Here is a 16,471-nt window from a genome sequence, read left to right as displayed (position 1 = left end):
AGCCCCCCGCGCTTAGAAAGCTCTGGGGGCCCTGGGAGCCCCCCCAAAGGCAGAAAGAGGATGTGGGGTCCCGTTGGGGGGGGTCAAACTTGCAGCAGAGCCAAGGAACTGGGGGGAGGGGGGGTAGAGGTGGCTTAGTCCCCTCGACCCCCACTTTGGGGTCCCCCCTGCGAGGAGCCAGCCCCGGGGGGAGCAGTGGGGCACCCCCCCGTTATTTTCCACGGGAGTCCTGCTGCTCTGGGTGCTGGGGGGGTGATGCTCAGCTTTGTGCCCCCCTGCCCCCTGGGCCTGCACCCCTCTGCTAGGCCCCGTCCTCCTGGGTTTATCCCAGGCCTCAAGCCTGGTATAGAGGGGGGGATGCTGTCCCCGGGGGGGGGGGGCACGATCGGTGTGTTCTGGGGAAGCTGCAGGTTCATAATGTGGGGCCTTGGGGGGGGATGATGCGCCTGGATCAGCCCCCCCCCCCGGCCTGGTGGCACTGGCTGGGACACACGTGTGACACTGGGACAGTGAGTTTGACTGGGGAAATGAGTTTTTTTTTTCTGATGGGGGGGCTCCATCCCTCCCCCCCCCCCAGCGGTGAGGGAGACCCTCGGGACTTTACGTGCAGGAGATGCCCCTGGGAAGTGATTCCCACCTGGGAGCACCCACCCACGCCCTGTTACACCCCCGTGTGCATGCGCACATGAACTCATGCACACGTGTGTGCACGGACAGGCGTGCAAAAGGCATGCACATGCGTGCACACACGTGCACACACACATGCAAGCAAGCAAATCCTGCATAAATGCATGAGCACTTGTACACACGTGCAAATGCACCCGCATGCACGCCCATGCCAGTACACATGCAGGCACACGATTGCATGCTCCTACGCATGCACACAAGTGTGCACGTGCCTACAAAGCTGTGCACCCCCCCCCTTTCAAAAATGTGTGCACACACAAAGGGCCTTGCACGTGCACAACCCCCCCCAGTGCTTGTGTGCAACCTCCCTGTGGGTTCAGGAGCTCTGTGGGTGCTGAGCCCCCCTCGCAGGGGCCACCACTGGGCTGGGAGCAGGGGAGGGGGCTGCCCCCCACCCTGGGGTGCTCCGGGGGGGGGCAGGGCTGCAGCCAATTTGTGCAGGGACAAATCTGGGGTAAGGCTGGAGCGAGAGGCAGGGGCACGGTGACAGAGTTAGGGACCCCAAAACTAATCTCCATAGCCCCCTGGGGGGGGGTCAAGCCCCCCCCCCCAAAAAAAAAAAGCAGAGAGCAGCCCAGCAATGGGACCTGGGCAGCCCCCTCGGCCCTGTGGTGTTGTTGGAGGGGTTTAAGTCCCTCCTCAAGGTGCTTTGTTGGGGGGGGTGGGGGTGTCTTAGCCCCCCCCCCCAGCCCTCGCTGCCCCCTCCTCTTTAACCCCCCCCACCCCGTTTTTGGCTCCAGGGCCGTGGGCCACGCATGGGCCAAATGGGGCCATTGCCAAGACCAAACCTGGGGGGCGCAGGGGGTGTTTTGGGGGGGCTTTGGCGGCTTTTCGGCATTTTTCCAATGAAACGCCATCTGGGGCACGCAGGGCATTTTTTTTTTTTTTGGGGGGGGGGGTGTGGGGGGGGGGGTGCGTGGATGGGTCCGCGTCCAGGCAGCTCAAATCAATGCGGAGCCCCCGGCGGGTTGCTGCGTTGCGGAAATCTCCTTCATTTCCAGCGTCAGCATCCTTTTCTCTCCGACCCCCCCTCAGCAGGGGTCTCCGTCCTCGGCTCCCCCTGTGGCTGCCCCCGGAGCGAAATATTCCCGAGGTCTGGCGAGAAACACGGGGGTGGTGCTTGAAGGCCGGGTTTTGGTCTCCCTCGTGGGGGTGGAGGGGAAAATCCCCCCCCCCGTCCCCCTGGGAAGGCGTGTGCACCTCCCCGGGGGGGCCGTTTACCTGCGCCCTATGCAGGAATAGGCATCTATAGGGCGCTATAGGGCTTCGTCCTTATAGGTCTGCATGCCCTGAGACCCCTGCCCAGAGCAAGTCACCGAGAGGCTATAGAATCATAACATGTCAAAAGAGAGTAGAAAACCGAACAAAAATCAAAATAAATAAATACTTGTATTTTTTTTACACCCCCTGGAGCAGCGTGATGTCCCAGGGCTGCGGGACAAGGCCACTGTCCCCAGCTGGGGGCCCTTGGGTTCCCAGCACCCTTTTTGTCGCCCCACAGGCAGGGTGGAGGTCCGGTCCCTCCCGCCCCCCCCCCCCCCCCCCCCCCCCCCCCCGCTGGCACTGGGGGCTGCGGTATCGTTCCGGTGCTGAGAAATATCGAGGTTCCCGACTTTTCTTCCCAGACGTTGATAGTTGGAAAAGATGGTATTAAAAAAAATAAAAAACTAAATCAACCCCCCTGCCAAAAATATGGTGAGCTTCATCGCTGGGCTGGGGGTGCACAGGGGCTGGGGGAGCCCCCTGGTCATATCTCCCCCCTCCCATCACCCCTAAACCACGAAGAAGAACCTAAAAATGCGTTCTGGGACAGCACGAAGTCGCTCAAAGCCTGGGAGGATCTAAAAGGGATTCGGAGATGCCCCAGGCTCCAGCAGGAACCCCTCAACGCGGGGGCTTCGCAAATTTTGGGGGTGGAGGGAGAAAGTTTTGGCGACCGACGTGAAACTTGGCCGGTTCTTCCCCGTGCGCCCTCTCCTTTTCCACCTCTTCCTTTCGGTGATGGATGGGGACTCATTAAAAATAAATGTTGGGGCTGGAGAACTGTCGCCAGCTCTTCGGGAGGTTTTGGGGTTTCGCTTGGGCATCACTGGGGTTGAGTGTGAACGCTGTTCGCCTTTGGGGGTGCTGCTCCCAGGTCCGGTCGTCTATTTAAAGAATCAGGTTAAAAAAACATTAAATAGTTCAGAAGAGATGCCGCCTGATAGTACCAAGCAAAATAATTTTCTGCGTAATTGGACAGGAAAAGGAGAGAGGGAAAAAAAACTACGGAGAATGACGCAGGGGATTGTAATTTGCTCGCCTCCGGCTCGGTGCTGGAAAAATGGGTTACTAGGGGGGAACTGGGGCGCTGATGGGGGCAGCAGGGGGTGGCTGCTCGCAGGGTTTTGCTCCCCGAGGTGGGCAAAGCGAATTTGGGAAGCTCGGCTCCGCTCTGCCCCTGCTTTCCCCAGCAGAGCCTCGCCGATGGTATTGATGGATTGATTTTATTGATTTATTATCCGCTCCTCAAAGCGCCTTCCTATCAAATGATGTTTTGATCTGGGTTTTCCCGGTCAAGAGTTGAATTCCGAGTTATCGATTTTTTTTTTTTTTTTTCCCTCTCCCTTTTTTTTCAGGGGTTTGCTTGCGATTTTTCTCTCGCCTGGCAAACGCGAGAACTGCGACCCCCCCTTGCCACCCTCCCCTCCACTTTCTCTCCTTTTAGGAAGGAAGGAAGGAGGGGACGAAGGAAAATAAACAAACACACGTTACTTTCGCTCCACTGACACATGCTTTACACCTCTTTATCCCCAAATCGTTTCTTCTTACCACGCAGGGAAAAAGGGTCAAGGCAACGCGGTTTGGCCAAAAACGCGGGGGAAAAAAAAAAATCTAATTTCCGCCTTTACACATATTTTTTTTGCTTTTCTTCCTGCTTGGGCTGTGTGTCCGGGCAGATTTCCATCAGGGCACCGGCAGGGATCTATACGTGGGCATCTATAGGCGGCCGGGAGCCTGCCCAGATGGGTCCGGCCCCGCGTGTGCGCAGACACGTGCGTGCGCGCACCCTTGTGTAAACAGACACGGAGATATTTAAACGTTTTCTCGGCACTTAGCAGATTTCTCTGCTTCGCTCTCAGCGGTAGAATAATCACAGGGGAAGGGAGAGCGGCTACTGTTGACCTCTGGTATTTAGCTGCTCCCGCGGCAGCGTTACCTCGCTGCAGTCGGGGTGGCAGAATCCGAGCTCATCCGCCTCCAAAATCACGGCATTTTCCTTCCTGGGGCTTCGGCGGTGGCAAAAAGAAATCAAATTAAAAAACAAAATTAAGAAAAAATATAAAGAGGGAGTCAGTAAGCAATACTGATCTTTCTTTTTTTCTTTTCAATTTTTGGTTTCAAGACACCAGCTCCCCCCTTTCCACCTCCCTGCCCAAATCTCCGGCTTTGCGATGCGGTTTGGGGAGCCGGGGGGGGGGCTCAGCTCCCCGTCCGTGTCCCGCAAGGGGGGGCCCAGGCTTTGTGCGGGGGCCCGGTACTGGCGGGGGGCACGCAGCGAGGAGCCGGCTGTGATCTCCCCGCCGCACCAACCTCCGCAGCCGCGCCCCGGGCCAGGGGGAGCCCCCCCCCCCGGCCGCACACCGGCAAAAGTCGCGACACACGACACAGGGAGAGCCCTCTTGCCACACTCGGGTAGCGGCGAGTGCACCTCCGCCCCTGCCCTCATTTCTCCCTCTCCTTGGAAAATCTAATTTTCTTTCTTCTTTTCTTCCTTCCTTTCTTCTTCCTTCCTTCCTTCCTTTCTTCTTTTCTTCATTTCTTCATTTCTTCATTTTTCTTCATTTCTTCATTTCTTCTTTTCCTTCTTTCTTCCTTCTTCTTTCCTTCTTCTTTCTTCTTCTTCCTTTCTCTTTCTTTCTTTCTTTTCTTTCTTTCTTTCTTTCTTTTTCTTTCTTTCTTCTTTCTTTCATTCATTCTTCCTTCATTTTCTCCTTTCTCTTCCTTTCTCTCTCCTTTCTCCTTTTCTCTCTTCTTTTTCTTTCTTTCTCTCTCTTTCTCTCTTCCTCTCTTTCTCTCTCTTCCTTTCACCTTTTTCCCTTCCTCCGTCTTTTTCTTTCCTTCTCATTTTCTTTCTCGCTTTCTCTCTCCCTCTTTCTTTTTCTCTTTCCCTCTTCTTCCCTCTCTATTTCTGTCTTTCTCTCTTTCTTATTCTTCCTCTCCCTCCCTTTCCTTCCTTTTCCTCCTCTTCACACCCTCACCATCCCTACCTTTCTCTTATTCTTTCTCTTTTCTTTCCTTCTCATTTTTTTCTCTTTCTATACATCTCATCCTTCTTTCTCTCTTCTCCCCTATATTTTCCACCTTCCTTCGCCCACTCCTCACCCCCCCCCCCCCCCGAAATCCTGATTTCCCACCCCAAACGGAGGCACTCCACAACCCACAGAAAGCAGCCCCTGAGCAGAGCCCAGCTCCGCCGACACCTTGGGAATTTTCCCACTCTTTCTCCTCATTCCCCCATTCCTGGGATTATTTTACCCCCCCCCCCCCCCCAGCAGATTCCTCCTGTACTGGACCTTAGTGGGGGACCCAGTTTAGAGGCACCCAGCGCCTGCAGAGGTCAGACACCCCCCTTTTGGGGCGTGAGGTGGAAGACCCGTCCCTTTTGGGTTTAGCCCTCACGAGAGGGTATTGCAGGCTGAGCTTGATGGCTTTCTGTAATTAATATCGAAGTCGCTCGGCCCCCGCCCCGGCCCCGATCTCCTTCTCCCCCACACTTCGTCTTCACCCTTCACTGGCAGCCAGCATCCAGCAGAACAGCAAGCTTAACCTAAACGCCCCCCAAAATCGGGGATCTAAGCAAATCCAGCCCCCAAAAAAAGCCACCCGGCTGCGTGCAACCCTCCCCATCTGCTGAAAGAGATTTAGGGGAAGAAATACGTTTTTTTTTTCCACCCCCCCCCCAAGAAAAGCCTTGTGTAGATGCTGAGGTGGGGGCTCCTTTTCCTTCCTGGGGGGCTCCTTCTCCCTCTGGAGCACACGGGTGGGATTTGCTAGGAAAGGGCCACTCGGATGCGTGTTCACGCGGGGGGGGGGCACAGCGCACCCCGACCCCCGCATCCCTCCGTGCTCCGCCAAAACCCAGCCCCTTGCACCCCAAATATCGGCCTGCGGGCGACGCTCCGGTTTAAAAGCAAGCAACCAAAATTCCCTCTTTCCGGGTATTTTTGTTCCTCTCCTTCCCTGGCACTTTCGGGGAAGAAGAAAGCCTTTCGGACGCTGGAAGCCGGGAAATATTTACCTGCAGACTCAAGCTGACACTTACATCTGTGTCTGCTCCTCTTCGGTACCTGTCTCTGTCGAAATTAATTCCCTATAATACTGTGGAGAAATAGAAAGCTTTAAAAAATAGGCTGGGCTCCGAGTCGCTGGGTCATGTGTAAGGGGAGAAGTGGAGTATGAACAAACCTATATTTTATGTGAGGCTTGCAGCGCGCTGCAACGCTCCTGCGCTAATGCCTAATTCTTCACTTAGCCCAAACACGATGCTTCGAGTCAGAGCTGGGGCTTAAAATAGGACCTGGGGGGAGCTGGCTGCTCCCCGCAGCGCCCCTCACCGTGTCCTCGGGGAGAAGGGCTGCTTTCCCCTTCTTTTCCCTTCCTCCCCACCCCAAAAAATAACCATAAAACCACAGCTCACCTTTCCTAGTTTCCCCAGCAAACCTAAAGGACAGGGGACACCTTTAGGGCTGGGAAAAGAGGATTTTTTCCCCCTACGGCCCAAGCGAGCGGGCCGTGATTTTTTTTCCTTTCCTTTTTTTTTTTTTTTTTTTTTTTTTTTTTTTTTTCAGGAAAGCAGCCGATTTCTTATCAGGTCGGGATTGATGCTGGCGGCCTGGTTCTGTATATCATCCCCGCGGCTCCTCTTGTTCAAACCCGGCTCCTTTTGCTTCTGGGGCTGTGAGTGATGGCTCCTGCAGCTCCCCATGCCGCCGGAATCCTAATGGCCCCGCCGAGGGGGGGACCCTCTCCCCGCATTTTGCTGGCAGGACATTTTGGGGCGAAAACCCCCCAAATCACTGCGAACCCCGCCTGAGCCCTTGGTGCTGGAGGCGCGGCCCCCGCGGAAGCCAAGAAACGTTTTTATTAAAAGGTTTTGATGGATTCGCCTTGGGGATTAACTAAGATAATAGTTTATTGCACTGCGAAAGATTAAACTGAAAGTACCCTAGTGAAAAAAAATAAATAAACATTAGAGGGAACGGGGAGCGCCTTTCCCAGCGTTATATCCGTTGTTTCCAACCTTAACGGGGGTCCCCGGGGCTGCGGGGTGTCCGAGGTGTCCTTTCGGGGCGTTATTATTATTATTGCAATTATTGTTAAGATTTAACTGCATGTGGTAGCTCGGCGGAGCGGCTGCGGGCTGTGTGCGCGGGGAAGATCCCCCTCCCCGTCCCGCAGCCCCCAGCCCCAAACTGGGGTGCTGGGGGGGTCCTGGGGGAGCGGAAAGAGCCGGACCGGCCCCGGGGGGAGCCAAATTTCCCTGACTCACTGAGAGCTGTCAAGGCTCGGGGTCCTCCTCCCTCCGCACATGTGCGCGGAGCTGCGCGCATCTGTGTGCCCCTCTCCACCGGCATGTGTAATGTCGGATTTAAGAGCGTGTTTACACAGCTAGAGAGTTTGAAACACGGCCCGAAACGCGATAAAACGGTCCTCTAAATCATCCTGCCCTTGATCCATGGCTTCCACATCTGCGGCTGGGTGCGCGCTGCTGGGGATCTGCCCTCCATGTGATGCGGCGGGGCTCTGCCTCCCTGCGCGGGGCTTCCGTCCTCCTGTCCTCCTGTCCGTCTGTCCTCCTGTCCTCCTGTTCTCCTGTCCTCCTGTTCTCCTGTCCTCCTGTCCTTCTGTACCCCTGTCTTTCTGTCATCCTGTTCTCCCGTCCGTCTCTTTTCCTGTCCTCCCGTCCTCCCATCCTCCCGTCCTCCTGTCCGCCCGTCCTCCCGTCCTCCTGTCCTCCCGTCCTCCTGTCCTCCCGTCTCCCCATCCTCCTGTCCTCCTGTCCTCCCGTCCGTCCCTCCGCGCCCCCGCCTTCCATCAGCCGCCACCCAGAGCAAGGGGGACCCGAGGTTTTTAATAACAGCGGGCTATTGATCCGAGCTCTCGGCAGCGGCCAAGGTGTATCGACGAGGGCTGTGGATCTCATTAGGCGCTGCTCAGGGATGCATTCGCTAAGAGCAACGCGGCCATTTGAACACCGAAGCGGAAAAACGAAGTGTTTTTTATTTATTTATTTATTTTTTCCTTCCCTGCCCTTTGCTTAAAAAAAGTGCCCGGCGATGAGGTTGTGTCCCCGGGGACTGCCCCCGCCGGACTGACTTTTAATTGCGAAAGGGTGGCAAAGGGAACGAGCCCAGCCTGCTGAAGCCTGGGCTTCGTCTTCGCTCTGTGAGGACTCAAAATGAAGGGGAAAAAATGAGTTTTTGCTTTGCAATGCGGGGAAGGCTCTTTTATTCCCCTTCACCCCCCCGGCTTGGTGCCAGCCTGGCCAGGGGTCCCTGCACCACCTCAAACGAAGGCTGAGAAATCTCTGCCACATTTACTCTGCAGCTGACAGCGGAGCAGGGCTTTTTATTTCTATTTTTCCCCTCAAATCCCCCCCTCCAACCCCTTCTGGGGCTGGATGAACTTTCTGGGTGGGGGGACAGGAGTTCATTTGTCGCCTCTGTCCGTTATCCAGAGAAACTTTTGCAACATCCCCCCTCCATCCCCATCCCCATCCCCATCCCCATCCCCATCCCCATCCCATTCCCGTCCCAAGCCAAACTCGGGCGTTATCGGGGCTCAGAAGTGCGTTTGTAAACACGAGGGGGTCCGGGAGAGGAGGCCGGGGGCGGGGGCGGGTGTTAATTATTAATATTGTCATCCTGGAGGAAGATTTCCAAGGGGCGAGCACTAAGTACCACTCAAGCAGCAGCTCTCTCCAACAGGAGGGATCAGCCTAAAGTTTGTATATGTTTCCACCCCATACAATAACAGCTAGAGATCTGTTAATGGGCTCTCTGTAGCCCCTGAACACTTTCCCCTGCAACTTTCCCCCCCGCCCCCCCGCCCTTTCTCCAATACAAGCCCAATGTTTTCTTTTCAACTTAACCCAGGGTTCAGCAGTTATCCGGTGGGTCATTATAAGTATTCTTTGTCTCCGAAAAGTCAAGGAGAAACCTTCGCTCCGGTGTCTATGGCACTTGAAAGCATCCTCCAGCCTCTGCCTCTGCCTCCCCTGCCCGGGCTGGGGAGGCTCCACCGGACCTTCCCCCCCCCCGGCAGCAAATAAATAAATATTTTCAGGCTAAAAATGGATCTGAAAGGGAGCCAAGGAGAGAAGAACCCCCCCAAGACCAACAAACCAGGGAAGAGCCCAGACGCAGTCACATGAACCAGGGCAAACAAGCAAACAAATAAGAACCCAAGGACTAAAATGACTGCCGAGCTGAGGTTTATTGCTTAAATCCAATTCCGCGCTGCTCTTTAAGGGCTCGGGTTGCTGGCGAGCAGGGCTGCAGCACAAAGAAGGAGCTCCCCAGCCCTGCTTGGAACCGCACGAGAAGTTGGAGCGGATCGAGGTAGAAACTTGATTCCCAGCTACTTTGATTTATTTTAAACAAATCCTTTCTGAAAAAGAAAAAAAAAAAAAAAAAAAAGAAAAAAGTGCGTTTCCTACCAAGCAGCAAGTTACACTTCTGCTGGGCTCCCCACTCCGCCGGGTGCCGAGGAGGTCACGGGCTGGACGCCAGCGCCAATTAAATGCTAAATAAAATAGAAGATATTTGTATCCCAGACAAACCTCGGCTCGGCTGAGAGGGGTCTTCGCTCACACCAGATTTGGGGATTTTTTATTTTTTTTTTCCCCTCCCTTTCGGAGAAGGGGAGAGGGGCAGAGCGGGAGGTGAGAGGAACAAAAACCAACAATTTCTCCAGCATAAAAATGAAACATCAAATTAGTTTGCCTCTGGGCTTCATTTTTCCCCTTCTACATTATAACTAGTTATTGAACTCGCTAGAAGATCTAAAGGCCATTTGTGAGGAGAGAAATTTCAATGGAGTTCCCCCATCAATAACTCCTTGGCAGTGACCTATTGGATCAAGTCAAACAGTTGAGGTGAAATTCAGGTCACGCTGTCTAACCAATATTAAAATGCGCCCACTTTTTAAAAAGCCACTTTCAACGAGATTTGAAGAAAATTGAATTCCTGGGTGGGGTGAGAAGGGGAGGGGGGGGGAGGAGGGAAGGGAGAGATTGAGAAACTGGTTTGCATATATATATATTTTTTTCCCCCGCAAACAAACAAGAGGGATTCATCTTTAATATTTTAAAATGAAGGGATAAATATTTACATTATTAGTTTCTTTGAGACGAAAGAGGCTCAAAAGAAAAATGTGAAGGCTAGGACTTTGGGTGACAGGCTTTGCTTATTAAAATCGTTTTAGGCCGATTCATTACTTTTACTGACAACAGATTTAAGAAAAAATCAATTAAACATTTGCATATTTCTTTGCATAAATTAGACCTGTCTATTTGCATTATGAAGGAACAAAAAGAAAAGGTCTCTTTGCACTTACTGCTTTCAAGTTGTTAGAAAAATTAAAATTTAATTAATTATATGTCATTGCTTATGTCAGAGAGAATCCAACTATTTTCTCCCCTGAAAATAAAAAAATAAGATTGTATATAAATATGTCCGTCTTTCCTCCCCCTACCACTAATGCAACTTATTGTGCAATAATCACCTCAAAACAAGCCCTTAAATGCTCGGAATAAAACTCCACTCCAAAATTTATTTCCACCTCCTGAATCTCAAGGAGGCAGAGTTCATACCGCGCGAGCTTTTACCCTGCTTTTACTATTATTATTAAACATTGGATAACAAAACCCCAGTAGATAGGTACTTCATTTTTCTGGAAAGCACAGATTGCTAATGGGCTGAGGTACAGGTTACCAAACGGTCAGTATGGTAATAGCTAACACAATGAATCCGGAGAGACAATGCATACTTATTTTTCTTCAGTACTGTCAAAAAGGCGCTTTGTACTTAAAAACGTCCCCGCAATGGTAACCAGACGTATATTTTGCAGCCTGCTTCCTGGCTAGGAAAAGGAAATAAAGCTCAGAATTTTTTTTTTTCCTTTTTTTTTTTTTTTTTTTTTCTGCCGAGGTGCTGCGTTGCTCTCGGTATTGTCACTCCCGAAGTGTTCATCGGCACGGTGCTGGTGGGGGGACGAGGGATGGAGAGCGGTGGGAGGGCTGCTTTATAGACAAAAGAGCCAGATTCTTGTACAACTATTCTTCACACGTCCCCGCAGACTTATTTTTACGGAGAGGGGAAAACAATTTTAAAAAAGGAAAAAAAAAAAAAAGGTGTTAAAAAAATAAAAATCCTCCAGATACTTGGAGCTCTAAACTCCAGGCAAAAAGGCAAAGGGGGGAGTGGTGTGGAAAGACAAGCAAAGAGAGGGGGAAAATAGGATTTTTTGTGCACTTGTAAGACATCGGGGGCAAGGCCCCCCCCCCCCCCCCCCCCCCGAACACACACACAGGATGAATGGAGGACGGCAAGAGAGGGCTGGAGGAGCCGGTCCTTGCGGAGAGCTCCAAAACCCAGAATTTTAGGGGGAGTCGTCCGCGGGTGGGGGGAGGCAGCCGGGGCAAATAAAGTTGTGTTTCCCCCCCACCACTGGCGAAGGAGTTGGGAGTTTGGGGCTGGACAGCGGCAGGAATGCGTTTGGTGACCTTCACGCCTCGGATTTTGTAATGCTTTGATTGCTGCTGGTTTGTTTCGCGGATTATTCTGCTTTTTAAACAAACCCACCCAGCATATCCTTAAGAGAACTACCTGTGGATATTTATTTATTCTGCTGGTGCTTATTGAAAACCATATATTCAAGGGGTGGGGGGAAGGATGTGCGTAGGTAAAAATTACTTTATTAACTCTCCATCTTTATTCAATATTCCCTCAGCCTTGGAATAAAGTTGTTGCATCAGTCTGAACTATAAATGTCAAAACCCTGCATGAGTCTGAGGTGTTTGGGCAGAATGAAGTATAGCTGGAGAAAAGGAATTTATTGGAGATATTTAAATCAATGTTTTGGGTTCCGGAATACATTTCTATTCATGTCTTTTTCCCAGCCTCGCAGCTCCCATCCCCCTTCGGTCCCCATCTCTTCTGGGAAGAGCCGGGGTTGTACCTGCTGCTCCAGATCTGCAGCGTGTCCCTGTGCAAGTCCTGGATTTACAACTTGAGGAAGGAGCACGCTTTGTCAGCGCACGGGGCAAGCAATTAGTCAAGCCCTGCAAATCAGCTGCCAATAAACCCCATAAACGCTCGGCAACAATAAAGCGAGCAAACGAGGGATTCCGGGGCCGGGGGGGGGTGTGTGTGTGCAAAATACAGACGGGGCTTGCCTGGGGGGGAGGTGTCTGGGGGGGCTCAGCCGGGGGGCTCAGGCGCATCCCGTGCCTGCGGGGGTCCCAAACCTGGTCCAGCAGCGGCCTCTGCCCCCTGCCCCAGAGCCCCCCCGGCCGGGGCAGGCTTTTTTGGGGGGGGGCCCAGCCGCCCCCCCAGCCCGCAGCCCCGGCCCCAGCCCTCCCGTCGCCTATATGTACCCTGTAGGCTCGAATTTGTGTGAGCGTCTCCAAGTCACAAATTCGTCTCTAGGGGAATATATGGGCGATGCCAGAGCCTTGGAAAGTTGTGCTTTCCTTTGATTCCCTTTAATTGCAGCGGTTCTAATTAAATCCTCAAATCCTGCTGATGTCATTTTAAAAGGTAGTTATTCAAGTGCAAAGCAGCGTTTGCCGTTTGCCAGGGCAGCGCCGGAGCGGGCTTGTTAAAAAGGTAGAGCGAAATCACCGCGATGATTGGGGAGCGGGGAGGGGGGGGGGGGGGGGTGATAATAATCAAAATAAAATCCCATTATTACTTTTCATCTCCAGAAGAAACAGCAGCTACCGCAAACACAACTCTCAGCCAAGAGCACAAAGAGCCCCGACCATTTCGCAGTGACTGATTTATGGCGTTTTACAACCCCATAAAAAGCTGTAACAACCAGCCAAAAGCCTTCGACACCGCTGGCACATTTAGTCTAATAAATAAAACATAAACAGTTAACTTTATGTGTCACTTTTATTGTTATCAAGTAAAATATGGCAATGCCCTGCAAGCTATGATTTTCAACTATAATTGTTATCAAGCACAAGGAGGGAATACCCCACCTCCCTTCTCTGCCCCTCTCTTTAGGGCGAGCCGTAGATAAAAAGCCCTAATTGAGGGAGCTACAACCCTCCCAAAATGTTGACATCCATTTGCAGCTCCCTAACCTGCCCGGGGCGGCTCTGCGGGCTGCCAGCTGGGCGCTGGGAGCCATTTTTAACGCATCCCTCTAGTTTTTTCCCCAAAAAAAATCCTCAGGAGCCCCCTCCCCAGCTTGAGGGCCAGCAGGTAAAATGCCCGGTGCAAGGGCAAAGCGACCTGGGTGTGCACACGCGTGTGTTGCACACGCGTGGGGAGGGGGGGGGGGGTCACCCCGTGTCCCCCCCCCCATCCCCCCCCGGGTGTCCCCTACTTGCAGCACCCAGGGTCGAGTGGAAAGCAGGATGCCCCCCCCAAAAAACCCTCTCTGCTCCCAAAGTGGTGGGGCTCAGCAAGGAGGAGGGAATTTGGGGAGCACGAGGAGGGGTCCCCCCTGCTGCCTGCAGTGGGGGGGATCGGGGGGGTCCCTGTTTGTGTAGGCGGGGGGGGGGGGCTGTCCCTGCACGCCCCTGGTTTAAAGCAGGGTCACTAACACCCGTGGGATCTGCACGCCCGGTTCTACCTTGCAGGTAACTTGTGCCCCCCCCCCCCCCCCAAAAAAAAAAAGATGCTGGCAGTGCTTAACCCTTTCCAATCTGGAGTGGAGGTGGCTGGGAGGGGGGGTGGGGACAACCCCCCCCGGAATGCCCTGTCCCCTCCCCGGGCGGGGATAAGGGATAGGGGTGTGTGTGAAGGAGATGGGGGCTGCAGGGGGACATGATTTTTTTTTTTGGGGGGGCTGCAGGGTCAATGCAGTGCCGGCCAGGACACCATGACCCCCATATCCGGAGGGGGCTCGTGGTTCCCAGCCCACATTCCGGGGTGGGCCCTTCAGCCCCAACCCCCCCCCTTCCCCCTCCCCCCCCCCTCCCTTTGTGGGGTCCCCCATTGTTCCCACGCCCCCACCTCCCACCCCACAACCCCGGGGGGGGACCCCAAGGGGCTTCCCCCCCGGGCTCCCCCGGCCGGAGCAGTGCACCCCGAGCCTTGCCCTCTCTCCCACTCCCACTCCCGTCGTCCCCCCCCCAATTTGGGTACATTTTGCAAAAGCTTTTGGTTCCTTATCCGGGGACTGGGCTGGCGGGTGTGATTGGCCGGGGGAGTCACATGGTGAAAGTAACTTTACGGGGTCGCCAGCTAGTAGGAGGGCTTTATGGAGCAGAAAAACGACAAAGCGAGAAAAATTATTTTCCACTCCAGAAATTAATGATCATGAGCTCTTATTTGATGGACTCTAACTACATCGATCCGAAATTTCCTCCATGCGAGGAATATTCGCAAAATAATTACATCCCAGACCACAGTCCGGAATATTATAGCCGGACAAGGGAGTCCAGCTACCAGCATCACCACCAGGAGCTGTACCCCGTGCCACGACCCTCCTTCCCCGACCGCCAGTTCAGCTGCGGTAGTATCCAAGCTCCCGGCAACCCGGCCGCGCACCAAAGGGGACACGGGCAAACTCCAGGAGGCCAACACCTCTCAGAGAAAGCACAGCAGCTCTGCGAGCAGGCTGCTCTTTCCACCTCCTCCACCACTCCTTCCCCAGCCCCTCCAGCCTGCAACCAGCCAAACCCCGACCATCCTAACAGCACAGCTTCCAAACAACCCATAGTCTATCCCTGGATGAAAAAAATCCACGTCAGTACTGGTATGCAACTTTTATTTTCCTCTTCTGTCTCTCTGCTCTCTTATTTTCACACCATGCTCGCTCGCTCGCTCTCTCCTCTCTCCTTTTTTTTTTTTTTTTTTTTTTTTTTATTTCCTTCCCTTCCATGAGAGTCTTTGGGTTAGCACAATTGAACTGGATTTACGACTCCGAATGGGTAATTACACCCACCATAAATTTTATAGCCGAGCTACTGTGGGCAGCCTTAGCCATGTGGCTCGTTCTGTTATGTATGTGTGAAACTCCGAAAGCTTTGTAAGGGGTGCATAAATAATTCAGTCTTTTGAGCCAGGGAAACCCCTTCCTATTAGAATAGAAACTCTTGAGCTGCCCAAAGTTCTTTATTACCTATTTAGCCTATTACTTTCTTCTCCCGGCTCCTCCAGTCGCCTCTCTCCCTCTCCCCCGTCCCTCTCTCCATTCATGCTAATTTTCCTTGTGTTTTTTTTTTTTTTTTTTTTTACCTCCTTTCCAGTGAATCCCAATTACAATGGAGGCGAGCCCAAGCGCTCCCGGACAGCCTACACGAGGCAGCAGGTTTTGGAGCTGGAGAAGGAGTTTCACTATAACAGGTACCTGACCCGGCGGCGGCGCATCGAGATCGCCCACTCCCTCTGCCTCTCCGAGCGGCAGATCAAAATCTGGTTTCAGAACCGGAGGATGAAATGGAAAAAAGACCACAGGCTGCCCAACACCAAAGTGCGGGCGGCGGCCACCGCGGCGCCCCCCCCCGCCGCCCCGGCGAGCACGGCCGGGGGCGAGGAGCTGCCCCCCGCCGCCGCGCAGGACCCGCGCCCGGAGGATATCACCAGGTTATAAACACCCCCACCCGCCCACAAATGACTCTGGATTATTTATAGAAGCTAATATATATATATATATATTTTGGTTCCGTTCCCCCCCTCCCTCCCCTTTTCCCTCGTAGGTTCGATTTCTTTCTTTCTTTTTTTTTTTTTTTTTAAATGATAATAATAATAATTATTATTTTTCGGCGCGTACAAAAAACAATGGGTCTCCCCAAGACCACGGGCTGTAGATGCATGTCAGATAGCATGAGGCCAGGTGTCTGTACCTGCAGGTTTTTTTACGCCATTTCAGGGGTTTATTTATTTTTTAAAGCCGGGGGGATGGGGGGCGGAGGGGGAGGGCGGTGGGGAGGAAGAGGTAAATGTTCTGTTTAGATGAATTTAATGAAGAAATGAGAATAATATTGACGGCAAAACAAACAAACAAAAAACAGGCGAATGTAGGTATATTTTCCCTCCGCATTACAAATGCACAATGAGCGAAGGAGCTATGAAGTTCTTTTGTAGAAATGTGAAATAAGCTTAAAAAAATCACGATTTAAAAACAAAACAAAACAAAACCCCACAAACAAAAACCAGATACGAAACAGCACACAAGGGTGGACGAGTCTTTGCTGAGAAATTGAGAAGAAAAAAAAAGAGAGAGAGAGAGAGAGAGAGAGAGAAAGAAAGAGTGACATATTTAAAAAATAAAAGCAGAAGAAGGTTTTAAAAAGTCGGTAGCTAGTTTTTTTTGTCGTGGTTATTTGTGTTTTTGGACTGATTTTACATGATCATTGTAAACTTGCAATAAAGAGTTTTAGTGTGTATGTGAAAGTCCCAGTGTTCAATAAACCAGTCAGTGTGAATTAGTTTTACTTTTATGTCTGGTGACTTATTTTATCCTCACATCTCCCCCCTAACCCGCCCCAAAATAATAGTAATAAGGATAATAAAATGCTGGGACGATGTGCAATGGATCCCATGTGCACCAGTTACTGCTT

At 52.5% G+C, this 16,471-nt stretch overlaps 1 protein-coding gene across 1 annotated transcript; it reads left to right on the top strand.

The window, feature by feature from the left end:
- The first annotated feature begins 13,903 nt into the window (after positions 1-13,903).
- On the top strand, positions 13,904-15,572 carry HOXC4 (homeobox C4). The gene is made up of 2 exons (XM_040539381.1): positions 13,904-14,664; positions 15,158-15,572. The coding sequence occupies exons 1-2, from the start codon at positions 14,121-14,123 to the stop codon at positions 15,499-15,501; spliced, it is 888 nt and encodes a 295-aa protein (XP_040395315.1). The 5' UTR covers positions 13,904-14,120; the 3' UTR covers positions 15,502-15,572.
- Positions 15,573-16,471: the final 899 nt, after the last annotated feature.

The sequence above is a fragment of the Cygnus olor genome, chromosome 29 (assembly GCF_009769625.2).
Source record: "Cygnus olor isolate bCygOlo1 chromosome 29, bCygOlo1.pri.v2, whole genome shotgun sequence".
In the NCBI taxonomy this organism is placed as follows: Eukaryota; Metazoa; Chordata; class Aves; order Anseriformes; family Anatidae; genus Cygnus; species Cygnus olor.
This window is presented reverse-complemented; position numbering and strand designations above follow the sequence as displayed.

Bases quoted from the DNA above. Each gene is read 5' to 3' on its own strand.
- HOXC4 (XM_040539381.1), top strand. From the start codon at position 14,121: ATGGTGAAAGTAACTTTACGGGGTCGCCAGCTAGTAGGAGGGCTTTAT. The intron at 14,665-15,157 runs GTATGCAACTTT...CCTCCTTTCCAG, and splicing joins AAAAATCCACGTCAGTACTG to TGAATCCCAATTACAATGGA.